Below are 21908 nucleotides of genomic sequence, written 5' to 3' on the forward strand. Positions count from 1 at the left end.
GGGAAACAATTGAAACACACCTTTTGGGATTTGAGAAGTGAGATTGTGACGATTGAACAGATATGTAAGCCAACAATCTGACTCATCACTCATGAACATCCCTAAATTTGGCGTGGCAATTATATCAGGCGTTCTTATGTGCATTTTGGCTGGCGTTTTCACAGGCGTTTTGACATGCATTTTTTGGGCAGGCATTGTTATATGAAATCACCTACAAAAGCCCCAAAAACAGACCACAAACACGTACATGTGAACGTAGCCCGTTTGGGGGCGTTTGAGGGGGATTTGTCCAGCTCAAGGATCAGCTCCCAAAACAGGCAAAAAATCCAATCCTATTCAGTTCAATGGCCCCTGTTCCCATGTGAGCATTTTGACGGCATGAGGAAAACACCCAACGCTCACTGAGAAATAGCACAATGATTAGGGAGTCTGCCTTCCTGCTGTAGGTTTGTAAGTTCGAATCCGGAAGGTGCCCTCTGTATGGGCAACACTTGGATATCTCCAATCCTCCAAATGTTGACATCATTAATTTTGTTCATGTTTGAAAAAGGCATGTGTATCAGCAAACTTTTAATCCAAAGACATGAACAAAATACAAAAGATGCCCCATAAAGTCAATATGTAGCAATATTGTGAGCTAAAGCTCTATTTGTTTGTTGGGCATACTTTGCTAATTAGCCAAGTATAAGGGATATATATATATATATACCTTCAGTTAAATGTGTAGTAAAATGGTAACACTTGGCCATACCCATATGGAAGAAAAGGTAGTATTTGCAATATATTTCTAAAAACATTCTTTGGAAACACATAAAATATTGTCAAAATTGTGACATTTCCTTGATATGTGTGAAATGCTAATAATCTTTCTTTGAAATATGTTTTACATCTATTTTTTTTCTATCTGACGACCAATTCCCCAATGTAATATTTTGTGGGTTTTTTCAGAGAATGTGGAGGTTCTATATAAACACTGTAGATTTGACTGCTATGATTTCGGAGTTAGCAGGAAAGGTGTATGGAATGTGATGGTGTTTACTAAAGGATCCCTTGTTGGAAGTGTGCATGTTTTTCCAATTCCGCCGGTTTTTGCCATTTTCTATGGGCGAGACAGCGGATTTGCAAGCGGTATTCAAAAAAAAATTGACCCAAAATCGCGCTGGCGAAATTTTTTGAGCCAATTTGACGTTGCGCATGCGCACATTCGCGAGTTCGCAGCTCGCGGCTGGAGGAGCTGTTTAACCTTTCCACACTTTCGCAGATATCTCTCTTTCTAAGTCAGTTTTTGAGATTTTTTAAACGCAAGTCATCTCCAAATTGACTTCCACACCTTCCACAGTGATTTGGGATTTTTGGGGGTACAGGGGAAAATTTGGCTAAACTTTAGTCGAGCTTTTAGCTGGCGTGGTTTTAAGTCGCGCTCTGACCATATTGCATCTTAATGAATCTCACACTAGGCGCTATTTTCCGCCCGCCGTTCTTTGAATGCCAATTTCAGACTTAAATAATCGCCGCTTCGCAAAATCACGCCGAAACGCCAATTCGCCGTACTATGAATCAGGCCCATAGTAACAGAAAATTCCTTCCTGGACAATACAGAGTAGGGAGTCACTGTAAGGAGTGTTGAAAACTCAGGCAGGGGACAATGGTTTGGTCCTTTTGGAGGCACACTGCAGGGTCCCCCATAGAACTGTTAATTGGTAAGGCCTGCAAGCACTCACACCTAAAATCTACCATGCTAACTATGCAAATGAAAAATTACACATAAGGGGTACGCACAGAAATAGAACCTGTGTAGGAAGGGTTAATCACAGCTGGGACTATCACCGTAAGGCAGCAAGGAACCCAAGAGAACATCCTGGAGGATTGTGGTGTGGGTACAGCTGAAGACATAGCAGGAAGGCTGAGAAAGTCTGGACACACTCTGGAAAAATAGGGCAGCAGGAAAACCCAAAGAGAAGCCACACAGATTCATTAGAGGACTCCTTGAAGCAGTATAGCAGTAACTAGGCCCCCACAAATAAAAGGCAGTGCTCTTGACCTACCAATTGGTGGTCCTAAAATGCCCTGCAATCCCCTCCAAACATTGTATGTGGGAGACAGTTAGGGAGGAACCAAGGGACATGCCCTATCCAGATAGCCCTCACCCTTCCCAGTGGGCATATTTCCTAAAGAGAATTTAAGGGTTCCACTAGATTAGTGGGACATAACCCTGGACCTGTAAAGTACTCTTGGGCTAAAACACAAATGAAAATAAGTTGTCTAGGAGACAGCCTTAGCAGAACCCAGTCCTCTTAGGACACTTTTCAGGCACACTTTTTCCTCAAAGCAGGATTTTTGGTACAACCTCCAAAGATAGGCCAAGAACCAGCTAATCCAGGGAGCTGCAAAATGAGCTCCAAATGGCTTTGCAGCAACTGAAGAAGCTTGGTAGGAAAAAAAATACATTTTGGTAAAAAGCAGAGTAGCAATAGTAAGAAAGGGTTTGCTTCATTGAGGGGAGAAGTCCATTCTGTTAGTACACTATGGAAAACTAGAACATGAAGGGAGTGGGGGAGTTATACTAGGCTGTCCTTACAGCTTAGTTTGCCAGTGTCCAATCTCCTGAAGGCAGCAGTATAACCCTATGTACCTGAATGTCTCATTAGTTACTCAAAGTTTCCATTGCTCACAGAAATGCACATCTAAATAGAGACAACACAAAAATGATTTAAATAGATGTGGCAGACAATTCCATAGTCAGATGTGTCAAATATGCAAAAAGTACAATCACTACACTAAAATGTGTTGCTACAAAAGATATGCAGAGTATAATTGCAGCATTTAGGTTGATGACACAAAAGGTGATTTTCTCACTGTGATTACCCCCTCCCCATTTTGTTACGGCATTTTTTTTGCAAAGAAAATCATAATGATTTTCTAAGGGATTGCTAGCAGTGACATTTTTTAAAGTGATTTGTTACTCTGTCACCGAGGTTCATCAGTGTTCAGGCTCAGCAGCAGAATTGCTAGCAACAATCTCTTCTAATGCTTTTCTATGTGTAGCACCCTCCTAGATAGGTGCTAGAGAGTGAGTATAGTTTTTTGGCTCTGTCTGCCTATCAAAGGAGCACCAGGTAAATTCTGTATTCTCTCTGCCTATCAGGGAGCAGGATCTGTGAGTTAGGTCTGCTCAATGTGCCCAGTGTAGGATTCATATGGTCTGAGGGAGTTTCCCCACTATGCCCAATGGGGAGGCACATTGGACAGTAGAGGAAACCTGGCCAATGAGAACACAGACTTTGATACAGCCCCAGGGATTGGTACAGACTGCGGTCTCGGTGCATTGTGGGGTGTGGTATTTAAAGCCAGGGGCACATGTGCTTGAGGACTTTGGCTGGAAGCAGAGTCCCGGGGGGAGAGTGGTGGCTGCCTCCTCTTCTGCAGCAGATGGTGTATGGTCACAGGCAGTTGGCTGGTAAGCCAGAGGTCCAGGAGAGTTGACTGGAGCAGTTGAGGCACTGGAGAACCTGGAAAGCAGTATCGTGAGTACAGAGGATCCTGCCTAAGGGCCTGCCCAGGTAGGTGGCCACTCGGGAGTAGTGTAGTCAGTGGATGGGTGTCAGCTGGTGGAGAGAAAGGGGGTACTAGGTGTATGCCCTGAAGATAAGTACCAAAAGGAACATTTACCTCAGACTCATCTAGTGGCAGGATAAAGCTGCGGCCTTGTCGCATTCTCAGTTAGAAGTCCTCAGCATTGTGAATAGTTTAATTGTTGGAGTATCCCACTCATCCCTTCTCCCATCCCAATATCAAATAAAACCACAAAAAAAACAACCCCTAGACTGTTCATTGACTGAGCCAAGAAAGTTAAGTGTTAAGATTTCTGCATGCAGTTGCTACGGGTAACCCAGGGGATTCCCCCCTTCTAGATTGTAAGCTCTAACAAGCAGGGCCCTCTAAGTCCTCCTGTATTGAATTTTATTGTAACTGTATTGTCTTCCCTCAAATTGTAAAGCGCTGCACAATCTGTTGGCGCTATATAAATCCTGTAAATTAATATAATAATAATCCAAAAGTGTGAAAAAACAGTAGCTCTTAAGGGGGCAGTGCTACATATGAAAGGCGGCAGCAGTCACTATTCTTAGCTACAAATGCTGAAATAGATTGGCTGAAGGAGGCTGCATCAGAGCTTTACCCAGTGCTGTGGAAAATGGCAAGTGAATCTAGGGATTAAAGAATAAGTTCACTTAAAAAAAATAAAAGATAAATGCACATGTTTTTGCAAGTAGAAGCCTGCAAAGCACTGCACCAGCAATCAGCAGATCACTGATGCCATGCAGGCCTCCTGCAGTCTGTCCCTGTGAGCTGTCTGCCCTGTGCATCATACGGTGAGGCAGTTTTACACTGACAGAAAGACTTAATATATGACCACAGCGCTCAACAGAGCTGTGGTACTTCATTAAGAACTACAAGTTGACAGCCACTAAGGATGTCAGGACTTGTAAGTTCACTCATACACAGAGCTCTGTGAATGAATAAGGTGGCCATAAGGGTACGCACGGGCGCGCGGTTTTCAAAAAGTGACAGCTAGTACGGGGAACTTCTTCCCGTACTTCTGTCACAAGGAGAGAGAGAGGCACCAGCAGTGGGAACATGCTACATGTTCCACCCTAAAAATGGGTAGAACATGTAACATGTTCCCAAAGGTGAACTTATCCTTTAAATTTTTAGCTGAGAATTGTTGTTAATTCGCAATCTGATCTGAATTCGCAATCTGTACCAGTAATTAATCTTTGCAAAAAAATAAATAAAAAATCCCCATCAGACGTAAACTAAAGGCAAAATGTATTCTTTTTCTAGTTTTAGATAGTGTGCTAAAAAGTTGGAAACCTTCAAAACAAACATAACTTTTCTCAGCACACTTACCAGCTAGCCTACAAAAAAAAACAACACTGTCCAATAATTTGCATTAAAAGATTTTAGTTCCACAACATCAAACATACATTGCACAAAAATTATAAACGCAACACTTCTGTTTTTGCCCCCATTTTTCATGAGCTGAACTCAAAGATCTAAGACTTTTTCTATGTACACAAAAGGCCTATTTCTCTCAAATATTGTTCACAAATCTGTCTAAATCTGTGTTAGTGAGCCTTCTCCTTTGCCAAGATAATCCGTCCACCTCACAGGTGTGGCATATCAAGATGCTGATTAGACAGCATGATTATTGCACAAGTGTGACTTAGGCTGGCCACAATAACAGGTCACTCTAAAATGTGCAGTTTTACTGTATTGGGGGACGGGGTCCGAAAGTGGGTATCTGGTTTGAACACAATTTGCCTCATGCAGTGCAACACTTCTCCTTTGCATATAGTTGATCAGGTTGTGGATTGTGGCCTGTGGAATGTTGATCCACTCCTCTTCAATGACTGAGAAGTTGCTGGATATTGGGAGGACCTGGAACATGCTGTTGTATACGCCGATCCAGAGCATCCCAAACATGTTCAATGGGTGATACGTCCGGTGAGTATGCTGGGCATGCAAAAACCGGGATGTTTTCAGCTTCCAGGAATTGTTTACAGATCCTTGCAACATGGGGCTGTGCATTATCATGCTGCAACATGAGGTAATGGTCATGGGTGGCCCCCCAGTAGAAGTCGGAAGTGACAAAACGTCGGCACGTGGCTACACGGCATACCGGATTGTTTGGCGAAGAAGTGGAGGACTGTTTCAGAGGTCAGGTAACCAGCGTGGAGGTCGTAAGGACCCCAGGAACGCTCCATGTCCGTTCTGTAATTACACCAATGTAAGCTCATAGTTTAACACGTTATCACACGAGTGGAGATTTTCTCTTTTTTATATATTATCACTGAGGATTTGTGTGCAAGAGGAGACTCTGCGATTATTCAACATCCATCTTGTGTGGTGGTCTGTGACACTATGGTTATCTTTAAGTGCATACGCCCACACCATGAGAATGCGGGACCATGATCTCTGGTAAGAGTTTAACCATTGGGAGTGGTTTGTGTCACATTGGTGGAGGAATCTTTAAGGTGCTTGATTGTTGCTCACAAGAGCCATAGCTGGATAGTGTACATGGGACTATGATTACTGATAGGATCATATCCTCCATTTCTTCACAGTTGGCACAAGTGTTTTCAGCACATTGAGGGACTTTATATTCATTTCTATTTTGCATATTTTCTTCACGGAATTCATGATATAATGTTTATGGAAATGTAAACAGCCACATATTTATTTATTTTATTTATTTGTATTACTTTATGCGCAACTTGGTGTAGGATTTTTGTTTGTATATACAGTAAACCCCCCTCCATTGCGGGGGTTACGTTCCGGACCCAGCCGCGAAAAGTGAAAATCCGCGAAATAGAAAAAGCCTATTAAAATACACTGTAGGCATGTTTTTTTTTTTTTACTGTCACTGTACTTTTAAAAGCATTTTAAGGTCTTCAAACACACTTTTAAAACAATAGAAACTCATTTAAACACATAAAAGATACTGAGAGACATAGCAAGAGCTATGGAAAACCCAAAAATATTAAATTTTCAATGATTTATATAGTAAAATAACATTACAGAACAAACCGCAATATACCGGGACCGCAAAAACTGAACCGCGATGGAGCGGGGGTTTACTGTACACTAATTTAGCAATCATTTTTATATACGTTGCAGCACTTTAAGACCAGGATTGGCACAATATTTATTCATTCATATATTTTAGCGCGAGGGATTAGCACTATTTAAAAAAATATTTACTTCCTTAATTTTCCAAAAAATTGTGACAAAAATATATAACTTCAAAAACTTGCCATATCTCATACTAAATGCCTCAGGCTGTCTACTTTCCAAAAAGATGTAATTTAAAGGGGTATTTGTACTGTGATTTTCAGGGCCTCAAATGATTAATCAATTTTCAAATATACAGTATAAACCATACTTTGTAGATGCTATAACTTTCCTACAGACTGGATAATATACACTTATTGGGATTTTTGTTTACCAAAGACATGTAGCAGAATACATTTTGGGCCAAATATTATGATGAAATTTCATTTCATTTCATATTTTGGCAAGATTTTTAGGTTTTTTTTTTCATTAATATCGCAAAAAAAAAAAAAAAAAAACCCAGTTATGATCAAATAGCACTAAAAGAAAGCTATATTTGTGTGAAAAAAAATGATAAAAATGGAATTTGCGTACAGTATTGCATGACTGCACAATTAACAATTAAAGTACCACATATATTTGCAAATGTGTGCAATAAAATCCTCTGTTTTTAACATGAATTATTAGACAGGGTCAATCTGGTTGGTTTGCAGACTAGCTGGTAGGCGTGCTGGGAAATTTTTGTTTGTTTGTGATTCCTGATAAAATTGTTGGAATGTTTAAAAGGTTTTAATTGCCAAAATTTAAAATATTTTTCCGAAAAAGGGGAGTTGTAATTATTAGTGCAAGGCACTTTAGCAATATTCCATTTTTAAATATCACATAGAAAACTGCGCTCAGATGTTATAATTATAAAAGTCCAGCTGCTAGCACATATGCAGAAATAACGGCATAAAACAGTAATAATCATAAAAGGTGAAGCGCTAGTAGACAAATCCCACTCTTCAGAGAGTCAGGTGATAAATGAATAAGCAGATGCGGATGGAATTTGTGAAAAAAGATCCAAACAGAACCACCACCAACACCAAACACACTCTTACCCCAAAGTATAGACCCCCTATTACGGTCAGACGAGCTTGGTAATTAATCCCTGGCTATGGAGCCACAGACACTCCTCAGTTCCTCAGACCCGATAAAGATGGTCCACTTTGGATTTCTCCAGAGATAATACAAGGCTCATAAACAGAAAGAGGACATCTCATGGGGTAGTACATTCCAATAAGTGATTGTATTTAGTAGAATAACACTCACATTTGGTCAGATGACAAACAGCAATAGTAACTTGGAAACCGATTGTTTCCAGGCCAAAAAATGGCCGCTACGTCCGGGTGCGCAAGCGGACAGGCTCTTTATTGCATAAAAGACACGCAATGTCCCTTCTGCAATAAAAAAACGTACCCGCATGGAGTCTTTTTTAAAATGTACACTCAGCTGCACATGCACAGCTCAGTTTACTTTATTAACATCATTAGGACATGAAATAGAAAGATACAAAGTAAAGTCAGCTATAGCTGGTGCAATTTTCTTTCCTGCAACCACGAGTTGCCAGAAAGAAAATCACTTGTTTCTCCCATCAATACAGTCAGTGTTGGTGGGGGAATGCCTCCCACTGAGCTATTGTGTTCCACTGGTTTGGGGAGAGGGGACCAGGGAGCCATAAAATCACTTGTTTCTCCCATCAATACAGTCAGTGTTGGTGGGGGAATGCCTCCCACTGAGCTATTGTGTTCCACCGGTTTGGGGAGAGGGGACCAGGGAGCCAAATATTCGCATGAAAAATCCAACAGGCTGGTTGTACCCATGTTGATCAATCAACTTGGGTACAATTAGCCTGCCCATACATCCCTGCTGAGCCAGCCGAGAGTCAAACTCTCTATGGCCGACTTAACATTGTTACTTTTTTTTATCTACCTTTTATCAGTTTTGGGCACAAATTCGCAAAAAGGATATTAGGAAACTGGAAAAAGTGCAGAGAAGGGCAACCAAACTGTTATGAGGCATGAAGGAGCTCAACTAGAAGGAAAGATTAGGTGAACTGAATTTATTCTGTCTTGAGAACTGAGGATTAAGGGGGATATGATCACCATGTATAAAATACATAAGTGGACCAGGACCATATAGTGAACTTGGTTATTCACTTTAACCCTTTCACTGCCAGATTCTGCTCTCCACTTTTAAACTCAGCTGGCTGTACCATTTTTGCAATTTTTCCAATGCTATTTCTTTTTCACTTATAGCTTTTAGGGTTTGTAAAATACCCCCCAAACCATATATTTTCTGAAAGTACAGGACCAGAAGAATAAAAAGAAGTTGCTGATTTTTAAGGCCCTATGATATTTGCACAAATATTTTTCAAAACAATATTTTTGCTAAAAATACACTAAAATCATTATTGGCAGATAAAAACACAGCAACTTTTACAAAATTCCTACTAAATATAAAAGCCTAACCTGTATTAAATTATTAAATAATAAATGTTTGTGACTTTTAACCGCTTGCCGACTGCGCACACTATATTTACTGCGGCAGTCGGCCCCGGCCAGGCAGAGTGACGTAGGTCTACGTCGCTCGCCTGTCACTCCTTCCAGAGCCAATAGCGGGCGGGCGCGCGCCCGCTGAGGGGCGCGCCCGCCTCGGCTCGTTCACGGAGGAGTGCGGGAGTGTGACTGGCGGACCCGATGTCCGCCGGTCACACTACGATCGCCGGTACAGCGGGAGAAAGACAGAGCGGCTTGTGTAAACAAGCCACCTGTCAGTTCTCCCTGTGTAAAAGTGAAGATCAAACAGTTCTACTATGTAGAACTGTTGATCTTTGTTTTTACACTAGTAGACCTGTCCCTGCACAGTTAGAATCACGCCCCTAGGACACACTTAACCCCTCCCTGTCCAATACTGTTAACCCCTTCCCTGCCAGTGTCATTTTTGCAGTAACAGTGCATATATATAGCACTGATTACTGCAGTAATGTCACTGGTACCCCCAAAAGTGTCAATAATGTCAGTCAAGGGTCCGATCTGTCCGCCGCAATGTCGCAGTACCGCAAAAAAAATCGCAGATCGCCGCCATTACTCGTTAAAAAAAAAAACACCAAAAATCTTTCCCTTTGTTAGTAAACGCGATAACTTTTGCGCAAACCAATCAAAATACGCTTTTTGCGATTTTTTTTACCAAACATAGGTAGCGTAAAACAAATTGGCCGAAAATTTTAAAAAATTTTGATTTTTACATTTTTTTTTGGGGGAATTTCATATAAAAAAAAGTGAAAAATATTGTTGTTTTTGCAAAAATTACGCTCTTTTTTTGTTTATAGCGCGTGATCAAAAAATCGCACAGGTGATCAAATACCACCAAAAGAAAGCTCTGTTTGTGGGAAAAAAAGGACGTGAAATTCGTTTAGGTACAGCGTCACACGACCGCGCGATTGTCCGTTAAAGTCACGCAGTAAAAAATCGCAAAATAACCCCTGGTCTTTTAGCAGGAAAATCCTCCGGTGGTAAAGTGGTTAAATTGCGCCGTTTTGCGAAATGGTGAAAATCGAACAGACGCAAAAGTGTAAATATCCAAATTTCTCTAAAGATCTGAAGGTTTTTATTTTTTCTTTACAGCTTTGGGAATTTGAAAAAGACCCCCCAAACCATATAATTTCTGAAAGCACATGACCTGTAGAATAAAAAAAAGGTGCTACTGATTTTTAAGGTCCCGTGATATTTGCGCAAACGTTTATCAAACAATATGTTTGCTAAAAATACACTAAAACCATTATTAGCAGATGAAAATACAGCTAATTTTACAAAATTACTGCTAAACCCCTACTAAATATAAAAGCTTAACATGTATGGAGTTAATAAATAACTAATATTTGTCATTTTTACATTGCACCTTTTTTTGCAAAATGGTTATAATCGAACATACGGAAAAATGTAAATATCCAAATTTCTCAAAAAATCTGAAGGTTTACATTTTTCCCTTCTAGCTTTAAGAATTTGAAAAAGACCCCCCTCAAACCATGTATTTTCTGAAAGCACATGACCTGTAAAATAAAAAGAAGGTGCTACTGATTTTTAAGGCCCCTCGATATTTGCGCAAATGTTTATCAAAACAATATTTTCACAAAAAATATACTAAAATTATTATTAGCAGATACCAACACAGCAAATTTTACACCATTTCTGCTAAATTCCTACTAAATATAAAAGTAAAAGCTTAACCTGTATTAAGTCAATAAATAACAAATATTTGTTAATTTTAAATTGAGCCTTTTTTTGAAATGGCAAAAATCAAACGTATTCAAAAATGTCTCTAAAATTTTTCATTTTTCACGTACAGCTTTCAGATTTTGGAAAAGACCCCCCAAACCATACATTTTCTGAATGCACATGACTTGTAGAATAAAAAGTAGATGCTACTGATTTTTTTAGCCTCACAATAATTGCATAAATATTTATTAGATCGTTTTTTTTCACTGAAAAACTGGCCAAAAAAATAAATCTGCACATAATTTGCACATAAAACCACAACATAAAAATTCCTGCTAAATTCCTACTAAGGCCTCACCTATTCAGGTGTGCTATATTGTATACCCATGGGGGGCTGTGTTTACCCACACAGAGATGCACAGGTGTTCTGTGCATCCTTATAAAGGCAGTCCTATTCATGTCAACTGGGACACAGGGGTTGCAAAGACATATTTGACATCCATGAGGGTGAAGGTGCATAGACCAAAATGCAGACAGTGCGAGTTCAGGAACATGCACTAACATGGAGGTCAAGTTAGGATCAATGGCTGTCTCGATGCAGCAACTGCGTCTTAATAGATATGAATGGGACTGCCTGCACAGGAATGTACGGAACACCTGTGCATTCTTGTGCAGCCGCTTTGTCCCAATTGATATCAATGGGATTGCCTGTATGGGATGCAAGGAACACCTATGCATCCCTGTGCAGCTTAACATGGCCTCACTGTAGTATGCCCTGTGCGAACAAGGCCTTTGGTCTTGTTTAGACTTGCAGTTGGGGGCGGAAAAAATGTGCGGTTTAGGTGCGTTCTTGCCGCCTGCCAATTTCCCTCCCACCACTAAAGAGGAGCTCCAGTCTCCCCCAAAAAATTTCAAGTCAGCAGCTACAAATACTGTAGCTGCTAACTTTTCATACAAGGACACTTACCTGTCCAGAGATCCAGTGACGTCAACACCTGCGCCAATTCTTCAATCGGCTTCGGGTGCAGGTGCCAACATCTTCACTAAAGGAAACTGGCAGTGAAGCCTTCCAGGTTCATGGCGGTTTCCTTGTGCATCGTGCTGCGCTTTATGAATGGTCCGGCATTCTTCTGTGTGTCTCAGAAGGCTGCAGGGGGGAGAAGGAGATGCCAAACAGCTTTGTAGATTGCTGCAGCGATCTTACCTGGAGGTGGGAGTGGGTACCCTGGAAGTGGGAGCAGGTACCTGTCAAAACCAGGTACCACCTCCCCCCCTCCTCAAAAAGTGCCGGCAGTGGAGAGGAGGAGGGTGAAAACAAGCGATGCTCTGCTTTAAGCTGTAATAGGCAGTGAACAGGGTGCTCCACCGAACAATATACATTCATAGATAAATATAGTGTAACCGCGCTAAATCCAAAAGACAAAAACTTATAGCTGTAACTTAAATGCGACAAACATTCCAAATAGTATATAATAAAGAAGCTGCGCTAAATGAAATTCCAAATGTGAAGTTTTTAGAAAAGGTTCTTATAAAGTCCCATACACCAGTAGATAAGGTGAAAAAATGTGAATAAAGTCCAAAATATATCCAGGGAATGACTCCTCTAAAATAGAATGAGTTATATACTGCTTACCAAAGATAGCAGATATGTTCGCCAGGTAAAGAATGATGATGCTCCAAATTAAGGGCAAATCCTCAAAACACCCCTCAGGACGATATCCAGAGTCACAGGCGTTACATCAAACTCCACAGGCAGAAGGGATATTAAAGTATCGCAGATATCAATCAGGACACGAAATACAGCTGATACTGGTGCCACTGTTATCCCACGAGACTTGTGTTCAATACTGGTTAACCACCTGCTGTTGATTCAATTAGCTTTAGGCCAAGCCTTTAGCTTTAGGCTAAACCCTTTCTACAACAGATCTTCCCCATAAAAAATAGTTCACAGTAAGACTGAGAAATTTTCTTTCCTGCAACCATCAATACAGAGCGTTGACAGGGGAATCCCTCCCGTGGAGCCATTGTGTTCTCCTGGCAGACATGGCTTCCCACGCTCCCACCCCCATCGGGAGAACTATGCTAGCAATAATCGCATGTGAAATCAGGCAGGCTGGTTGTACCCAAGTTGATCAATCAATCAGCTTCAGTATATTCACCCTGCCCATACATGGTTTGAATCTCGGCAGAACCCTGCTGACCCAGCTGAGATTTAAACCATCTATGGCCAGCTTAATGTTGTTTTTCATTTACTGAAAGATGATGACCTTAAAAAAAAAAAACAACCTTTTTCTTTAACCTCTTGCCGACCACCCACCGTAGTATTACTGCGGCAGGGCGGCTCGTCTGCGCAAAATCACGTAGTACTACGTGATTTCGTGCACGAGGTTTCGGCGTGTTTAGACACAGCGGGAGGTGGGCCGCGGCGATCGCCGCCTTCCTCCCACGATCGTCAGATAAACTGACAGAAGACCCGCCTGCTTATGTAAACAAAGCAGGCGAGTCTTCTGTGAGACAGGCAGGGAGGAATCAGGAGTTTTAGCTAAGCTGAAACTTTGATCTTTCTGTGCCTGTCACAGAACCCTTCCCATACACAGTGAGCAAGCACATTTAGATACACATTAACCCCTTTGATCATCCCCAGTGTTAACCCCTTCCCTGCCAGTATAATTTATACAGTAACAGTGCATATTATTTAGGAGTGATTACTGTATTAATGTCACTGGTCCCCAAAAAGTGTCAAAAATGTTAGTTAGGGGCCCGATCTGTCCGCTGCAATGTCGCAGTCCCGCTAAAAAACGCTGATTGCTGCCATTACTAACAAAAACAAAAAAATAAATATAAATTCCAAAAATCTATCCCATAGTTTGAAAAAGCTATAACTTTTGCACAAACCAATTAAAATACGCTTTTTGGGATTTTTTTTCACCAAAAATATATAGCAGAATACAAATTGGCCTAAACTGATAAAAAAAATTCTATATTTTTATTTTTTTATTGGGAATGTTTTATAGCAGAAGGTAAAAAATATGGCTTTTTTTCAAAATTGTCACTCTTTTTTTGTTTATAGCGCAAAATCTAAAAACCGCAGAGGTGATTAAATACCACCAAAAGAAAGCTCTATTTGTGGAAAAAAAAAGGACAACAATTGTATTTGGGTACAGCTTTGCACAACTGCGCAATGTTTCATTAAAATAAGGTAGTGCCGAATCGCAAAAAATGGCCTGGTCATTGATGAGGTAAAACCTTCCGGAGCTGAAGTGGTTAAATGCTAGACAGTGTGAGCCAAATGTTGCCATTAACACAGGTGTGAACATTTCTTTAGATCAGCAATTGCTGCCATCTTTGCCTAAAAACTCTCAAAGTAACAAAATATGTAACCTACGGTGGCCTTTTAAAACTGTGGAAGAATGCATATCTGCTTTTGGATTCAAGCCCTCTTCAATGAATCTGCAAATGTATATCTCACCAATCGAGCCACCATACTTTATTAATTCAAGACACCTTACAGGTCTGAACAATAAAAAGAGGTTAGGGACAATCGATTATGTACCTGTTTCTAAAAAATATGTTACACTTTGTTATAAAGTATTATGCAATTTGCTTAAATAATTAAACTCTTTTTTTAAAAAAAATATGTATGTCTAATTGCACAGCTATTTTTCAATTTGTCTTCAGAAATAACTAAGAAACAAAGCCAGAAATTTACAGTCTTCTTAAAGGCTAATATAAAATTAATACTCAAGCTATAGGTGCATAATGGTGGCCAAATGACCCACTAACTAGGACTTTGCGCCAGAGAATTTGAAATCTTTCTAATGGATTTCTTAGCTCTGACCCATTTTGCTATATGAAGAGCCAAGACTTTGATATTCCCTACAGTGGTTAATCAAAAAAAAAAAAAAAAAAAAAAGCACAAGAGGAAGAGTAAGATCAAGGAAGCTGGAAGAACCTTGGAACTAAGATGAGCAAATACCAGTAATGGTGTTCCCCAGCTATATGATAACCATGGGTTAGTCAACCTGCAGACATTGACTCAAAACCAAGTAAGTTATAACTTTTAGATAAACTGTAGTCCTCATCATGAGTTACTTGAACTACTTGCTCAAAATTATGTTTTTTTCTTTTCCACATTCCGAAAACTAACCCTCTTGATATTTTTTTTTAAGGTTATGAAAAAATTATTGTGTAACTGCAAGCTACTGTAATATTGTAGTAAAAAAAATGCAGCCAACCCACAAAGTAAAGTTTTTGCATTGTTATTTACAGTACTAGCAATATTGGGACATAATCTGAGCAGATCTGAGAACCAAAAAATTTCACTAAATGATCTTACCTGTAACGAACATGTTCAATTGTATCATGGGTAAGTCTACTGCTTAAGTTGTTGCTATGAGGATTGCCTTAAAGAGAAAAAGAAAAAATCAGTAGAAGAAAAAAGGTATATAAATGCATTATACTTTTAAAAATGTTGCAACTGTAGGTGGCAAAAATTATGTTTACTCTTACAGTGTTTACACAATAGAGTTAAAGCCCACTCATACAACATGGTAACTGGTAACATTATTTGTTGCCTTCCAAACAATTATTAGGAGTTTTACAAAAGTAGACAGTTTAGGTTTAAACAAAGAAATCGGTACATACCAGAAATATAGACGAACAAAACGAATGGTAAAAAATATAACAAAGTGTAGGTAGTGGAGGAGGAGGGATGGGTAGTTAGAGAATGTTCCATATATCTATCTTCAGACAAGATAGACTATTAGTCATCATACTCCAAACTAAATGGATACTTTGTGAATGAGGTATGGTGAAGTTGTAGAGGTAGGAGAGCAAGTACAGAACAACGGCATTTGTGAAACAATAGACACCTGTATAGGTTTCCTCCTGTTTCTGGTCTAGTACACTAATAGCATCAATGGAAAGACAGTCATTTGTTGGTAGAGACAACGTCATGTGGCAGGAGAATATAGGTGTCTGTCAGTTGTAGAAGTTTCTTGTGGTATGTGGTAATAAACCTAAACCAGTGCTTATTGCTCCGTGTATGCAGGTATCAGGGTATATGGTCCTTTCTTACCTGGACTAATTCTTCCATGTTAGTCACATGCATACGAGTCATTCTTGTGGGTGAGATGAATTCCAGTGCCTTGAAATTATTGTTTTCACTGTTTTCAGCAGGGGCAATAAGAGAGGACGTTTATATTTGTTTTCACGGAGAAGTCTGAGTAGTGAAGAAGAGTAGGCTGGTTGATAGAAGTAGTCAGTGTTATGAGCAATGAGAGAGTGTCCTTATGACCAGAGGGACTATATTTGGGGGGACACATTTTGGTAGGACAGTTTGTGTTGTATATTCATGGTATTGAGGTTGCTGAGCCCTTTAAATATGTTTTTTTTCCCTGTAGTGTGGAAGACTTTTAAGGTAGCACCGATAGTTGGATGTGAGAAGAGGCTAGAAGGGAGGAAGTGTATCCTGAACCAAGGAAGAGAGTCATTGGTGGATCATATGGAACTTGTCCAATGTGGATCCAATTGTTATGTTTGCAGATGTTCTTGTACACAGATCTTGTGAGGTGGCAGGCCTAGTAATACTTCTTTTTTTTAATACATTTCTATTAGTTTTAGAATATAGGAAAAAGAAAGTACAATATGGTATATATAAAGTAAGGAAAATAAAAATCACAAAAATACACTGAGTAACATATGAGTAATATGAGTAACAATATGAGTAACATATACATGAATAATGCCTAGGGTAAGTCATATACTATATAAAAATGTGTAGATAAAATAAAGGAGAAATAACTAAAACATTAGGGTAAACTATTTATGCAAAGGAATGGGAGGGAGGAGCTGGAGAGACATATCAAGATAAGGGCCATTCAAATAGATTTTTATTTAAAAAAACATCATGAGTGTAATTAGGGATCTATAAAAATTTGGAGGAAGGAAAGATGAAATCCAAGGGGACCATATTTTTTTAATTTGTGGGAATTGTCAAAAAGAATTGCAGTGAGTTTTTCATTAGACATATACCACATCGTAATATATCTAACTAAATGTAGAGTTTGGTGAGGATATTTACCAGTAATATTTCCTAATGCCAATGAGTTTAATGCCTCCTGTATGTTTAGGTGCCATAAGTGTGGTTATGCTAATACTAGCCGATTTTTTGCTCCAAAGAAATTAATGAAACAAGACTTGTGTAATGAGGATCAATTGGAAGAGATAGACGCCATGGCAGGGCAATCATTTTCAGGATGGCCGATTTGACTGAAAAAGGACAAAGTTAATCTATACCAGATATGTAGATCTGCTTGGAGTTGGAAGAAGAGCTTCTGGTGATTCGGTATGTACAGGTTTGATGTACAGCTAGTAGCTTTATGCCTAAGTATATAAAGGATTTTTTGTTCCCAACCCCAGAGAAAGTTGATTTTACCGGTGATGATTGTGTCCTGGAAGAGTGTAAAATTAAACAAGATTAGGAGTAATTTGTTTAAGAAATTGAAAAGATACTGGAACTTGTCAAATGCTTTTACAAGGTTGGGAAGGGATATAAGGGGTTTGATGAGGAAAAAATAGGAGCTTGTCAACAAAAGCTGAAACCTTGTTCTCATCGGTAGGAGTAGCAAATCTGTGTACACCTCCAACTTTTTTTGTAGGAAGTGCCCTATGGATAGGATAAACATTAGGGGACTGGGAGCATGCCACGGACGAAGTCCAGTTGGACGTAATGTGTACGGGAGGAGAAGCTGCTTTTGATGACCTCACCCCCCGATATCCCATTTTGCCGATACGAGAGCAGTCTCTGTAATATCATTGTGGACTTCTATGCTATCACAAAAGAGGAATATTCCATAAGTCTTTATCATTAAAGCGTGGAAATTGTTACAGCGGAGAGCTCTTAGATGTGCGTTTCTTTCCATGTATAGGTGTCCATGCCGAGGGCTAGGCAGACTTCATACAGTTAAAATTACTTTACTACCAAAAATTCTCGATTTTTTTAGGTCCCTGCATATCCCAATACCTCGTTCGGTGCTTGACTGACTTCAGGCAAAGATAATAAAATATGTTTGGGGTAAGGGGGGACACCAGTTCGGGAAACATTTTTTACTCTATCCAAAGACTCAAGGTGGTTTGGGGTTGCCCGATCTGTTTAGATATTATCAAGCTGCCCACATTTCGCAATTATCAGCAGTTTATTCACGATATGTTAAACTAGACTGGGTGTACATGGAGAGAATGGCAACACCGGGCTATACACTGGATTACCTTCTGTGGTGCCACCCAAAACGTAGACCTCCTTTCTTGGCATCCACTCTTTTTCAGTGGGGCTGTGGGACAAAGTGCGCTCCAGCAGTAATTTGCTCTCCTCTTTTAAACCGCTAGCTCATCTATTTAATAACCTGGATTTTCCTCTAGGGCTAGATATTGGGGCATTTAAGTGGTGGTTAGACAAGGGACTATACAGGATTTGACAGTTCTTTACCCATAGGGGGCCCTTCCCCCTTACGCATTGTAGGGAAGCTCTTGAAATGCCCGGCTGAGGAGAATTTCCATTTTTTACAAATTTTCACTTCCAAGTGACCCCCTACGAAAAGTGATGTTCACAGGATGCAGATCGGCAGGGGGGTATCTCTCTCATTTATGGGCTGCTACTTGGTCCCCCTCCTAAATTCCCCTATATGATGGACTGGGATGCGGACCTAGGTGAGGTTAGAGACACTGAGTCTTGGCACACATGTTTCCTGAGATCATATAGGGGCATTATGAAAGTTGCCCTGGTTGAGACAAATTTATAGGTGCTCACATGTTGGTACTTGGTGTTGACTCGGTTGGTCAGAATGTACCCTTCGGTGTCATCCTTGTGTTTTCGAGATTGCCAGATGATGATGTGTCATATTTGGTGGGAGTGCCCTAGGATCCGCGGCTTTTGGAATGGCATTTTTGCTCTGATCCAGAGGGTGACTTTAAAAGTAGAAATGTATGCAGCAACCAGGCTCCTTGCGATCTTTCAGAATGACAGTGATGTGAGCTGATGTGATGGGATAAGGAAGGTATCAAGAGGTCTTCTAAACCAAACGCAGCTAAGAAATGGGGGATGAGGATCGGGGAAAGGCTCTGTAATGGTGTGGGGTTAGTCCACTGGGGCCTGGATTTTACCTGGTTTGAATTGGGAAACAACTTTTTGGGCCTAGGCTGGTCAAATCAGGAGAGTCAAGTGTTTGATTAATTTGTTTTTAAACTTGTTTAGGGCTATATTCAGATAATAACAATTTTCAACTGTCTTTGGGAATTGGCAGATGGAGTTAGGATTTTCAGATTTAAAAACTTTCATAGTCCTTCAACTGGGTGCTTTTTCTGTGGATAAGGCATACAAGGTACAACACTGATCACACATTTATGCACTTTTCAGATTGTCATTTAGAGGGGGAAAGGGTGCACTGAAACGAAAATACTTCTCAAATTTCTGTTAAATACGTGCGACCTAGGTCTCACTGTTTAAACAGAGTTGTTATGTGTATTCTGGTGTGGTGGAGCAGATACAATATTCAGGATCATAATCTTTGGGGCATGATATAAAAGGATAGTAGGTTTGCTAGTGGTATTACCAAGTTTGGAAGAATCACACTGGATCAGAAAGAAAAAAGGCTAATCTTGGGTATCTGGTATGGAGATTAGAGTAGAATGTGTAGTGTTTAGCTCCAGGGTGGAGGAAGTGCTAGGTGTCATAGAAACATAGAATGTGTCGGCAGATAAGAACCATTTGGCCCATCTAGTCTGCCCAATATATCTGAATCCTATGAATAGTCCCTGGCCCTATCTTATATGAAGGATAGCCTTATGCCTATCCCATGCATGCTTAAACTCCTTCACTGTATTTGCAGCTACCACTTCTGCAGGAAGGTTATTCCATGCATCCACTACTCTCTCAGTAAAGTAATACTTCCTCGTATTACTTTTAAACCTTTGCCCCTCTAATTTAAAACTGTGTCCTCTTGTGGTAGTTTTTCTTCTTTTAAATATGCTCTCCTCCTTTACCAAAGAAACAGTCAGGAAGTGTCAGGAAGAAACAGGGAGAACAGTTGCTTCTATATAGGCTTCATAGGCTATGGTAGTCGCAAACAGAAGAACACAACAGGTGTACTGATTACTTCCTTGTTACTCAATGGAAGGGATCCTTGTTTATGGGAGCAGCTGAGTTGGTGCCAGTGAGTTTATTGAAACAGTGTACCTCCAATCCTAACAGGGAGAACAGTTGTTTCTATATAGGCTTCATAGGCTATGGTAGTCCCAAACAGAAGAACACAACAGGTGTACTGATTACTTCCTTGTTACTCAATGGAAGGGATCCTTGTTTATGGGAGCAGCTGAGTTGGTGCCAGTGAGCTCATTGAAACAGTGTACCTCCAATCCTAACAATCATTTACTTGAAGTCCCAGTTCCCTTTGGATAAATTCTGATATGTGATGCCTTCATGATCCCCTTCTTATGATTGTATTCATACATCTATTCTGGCATGACTTATCAGGCACTTATCTGGGAGTCCATGATTTGGATACGGAGTGGATGCTGGACATGAATGGATATGCTCTTTTTTTGGATGTATAACTGTTTCTTGCAATTCAGATTTTAGTAATGGGCATGCATAAGGGTACTTTATATCCTGTGCCCCTTTCTTAGGTTTTTCCCTTCCTTTCCTTTTCTTTATGCATACATTTTTTGAGGTATATTTTATAGCTCGGCTATGATTTTGTACTATTTTTTTCTGATATTAGTCTGGTTTTTAACATTTATTTTATATTTTGTTATTTGTGAAATTTGTCTCTGGATCATTTGGCGAGATGGTGTTGCACAGAGAGGTCTCTGAATATTGCAAGAGATGCAGCAGTGTTGCTGATTACCTGCATTCATGACTGTGCTCAAAAGAAAGGAGTTTACAGCAGGTCAGCTATTAGTATGGCTTCGGTCGGATACACATTAGCATCTTATTGGTTTTATGAATGCTCAGGATTACTTGCGATTATAAAAAGAAAAGATTACTCTGGATTATACATAGTCTCTAGATTTTGCACTAATGTTTATGCACCCATCTTAGCCACAAGCCAGACCACACCCCACAATTTAAATTGGGTTTCTTCATTATGTTGAGAGCTAAAAACACATTTTCATGTTTTCCAGGTTATTAGATGGATTCATGAAATTAAATATTGCATGTAAAATGTTCACTTTACATTTACAGCCAGCAGATAGGCTCCTTTTTTACAGGTTTGTCTGTCTAATTATAGCTGCAATAATATAAGCTGTTTATACAGCTCAAGAACTCAAGCTGGAACTTACCTAAACAACTAAATGAGTGAATAAACTCCAATCTCTCCTCATCCCAACTTTTAATTAGAGAGAGAGAGAATAAGTCAGAAAGACAACTGGTTCTGCTTTGCTCTTTCTTTACAAAATGCTGCATGACAGCAATGTCTACAAACCTTTTATATAAATAGAAAAAAAAATCAGTTTAAAAAGCATTAGTTAGAAACAAATCAATAAACTTGACCCAAAACAATTATAAATGTCCCTTCAAAGTATACGTTCACTTTTAAAGGTAAACCTATACAGGGCCTACTCCTCTCTTGCAAAATTTCTATATGCCTAGCCTAAGCTGCCTGGCTTGGCTGGGAAAGGGGGTAGTGTAAAACTATATTTTCCTATATGTGGCTAACTGTGCATCCAGATCTTCATTTTTATAGTACAACCACATACAGAGCCACTTGACCCAAAAACTGTATTAAGTATAAAATAGGGAGCAAGAAACACAACAACATAACCAATTGCATTAGGTCAAGGGGTTCAAAAAGGAACCAAAAGGTTTTTTTAATTTCCCAGAATGTTTAAAATCATAATTATCTATGCATATTTATGCAATTTTGTTTTATGAGAATACCTTTTTATACACAGACAATAAAACCAAGTAACAACATACAGAATTTTCATAAAATGTAATATTTGGTAAAAAAAACAAAAACCTTTTTTTTTTTTTTTATTTGT

General features: G+C 39.6%; 1 protein-coding gene across 1 annotated transcript in view; it reads right to left on the reverse strand.

The window, feature by feature from the left end:
• The window catches only part of MOCOS (molybdenum cofactor sulfurase), a gene marked incomplete at its 5' end in the record, with an annotated part of 544533 nt that overhangs the window by 448923 nt on the left and 73702 nt on the right, over positions 1–21908 (reverse strand). Inside the window, one exon of the mRNA XM_082258939.1 lies at positions 15205–15271. Coding sequence (XP_082115065.1) covers positions 15205–15271 — 67 coding nt within the window. The remainder of the gene's footprint in view (positions 1–15204; positions 15272–21908) is intronic.

The sequence above is a fragment of the Pelophylax lessonae genome (assembly GCF_965119305.1).
Source record: "Pelophylax lessonae genome assembly, chromosome: 5".
Lineage (NCBI taxonomy): Eukaryota > Metazoa > Chordata > Amphibia > Anura > Ranidae > Pelophylax > Pelophylax lessonae.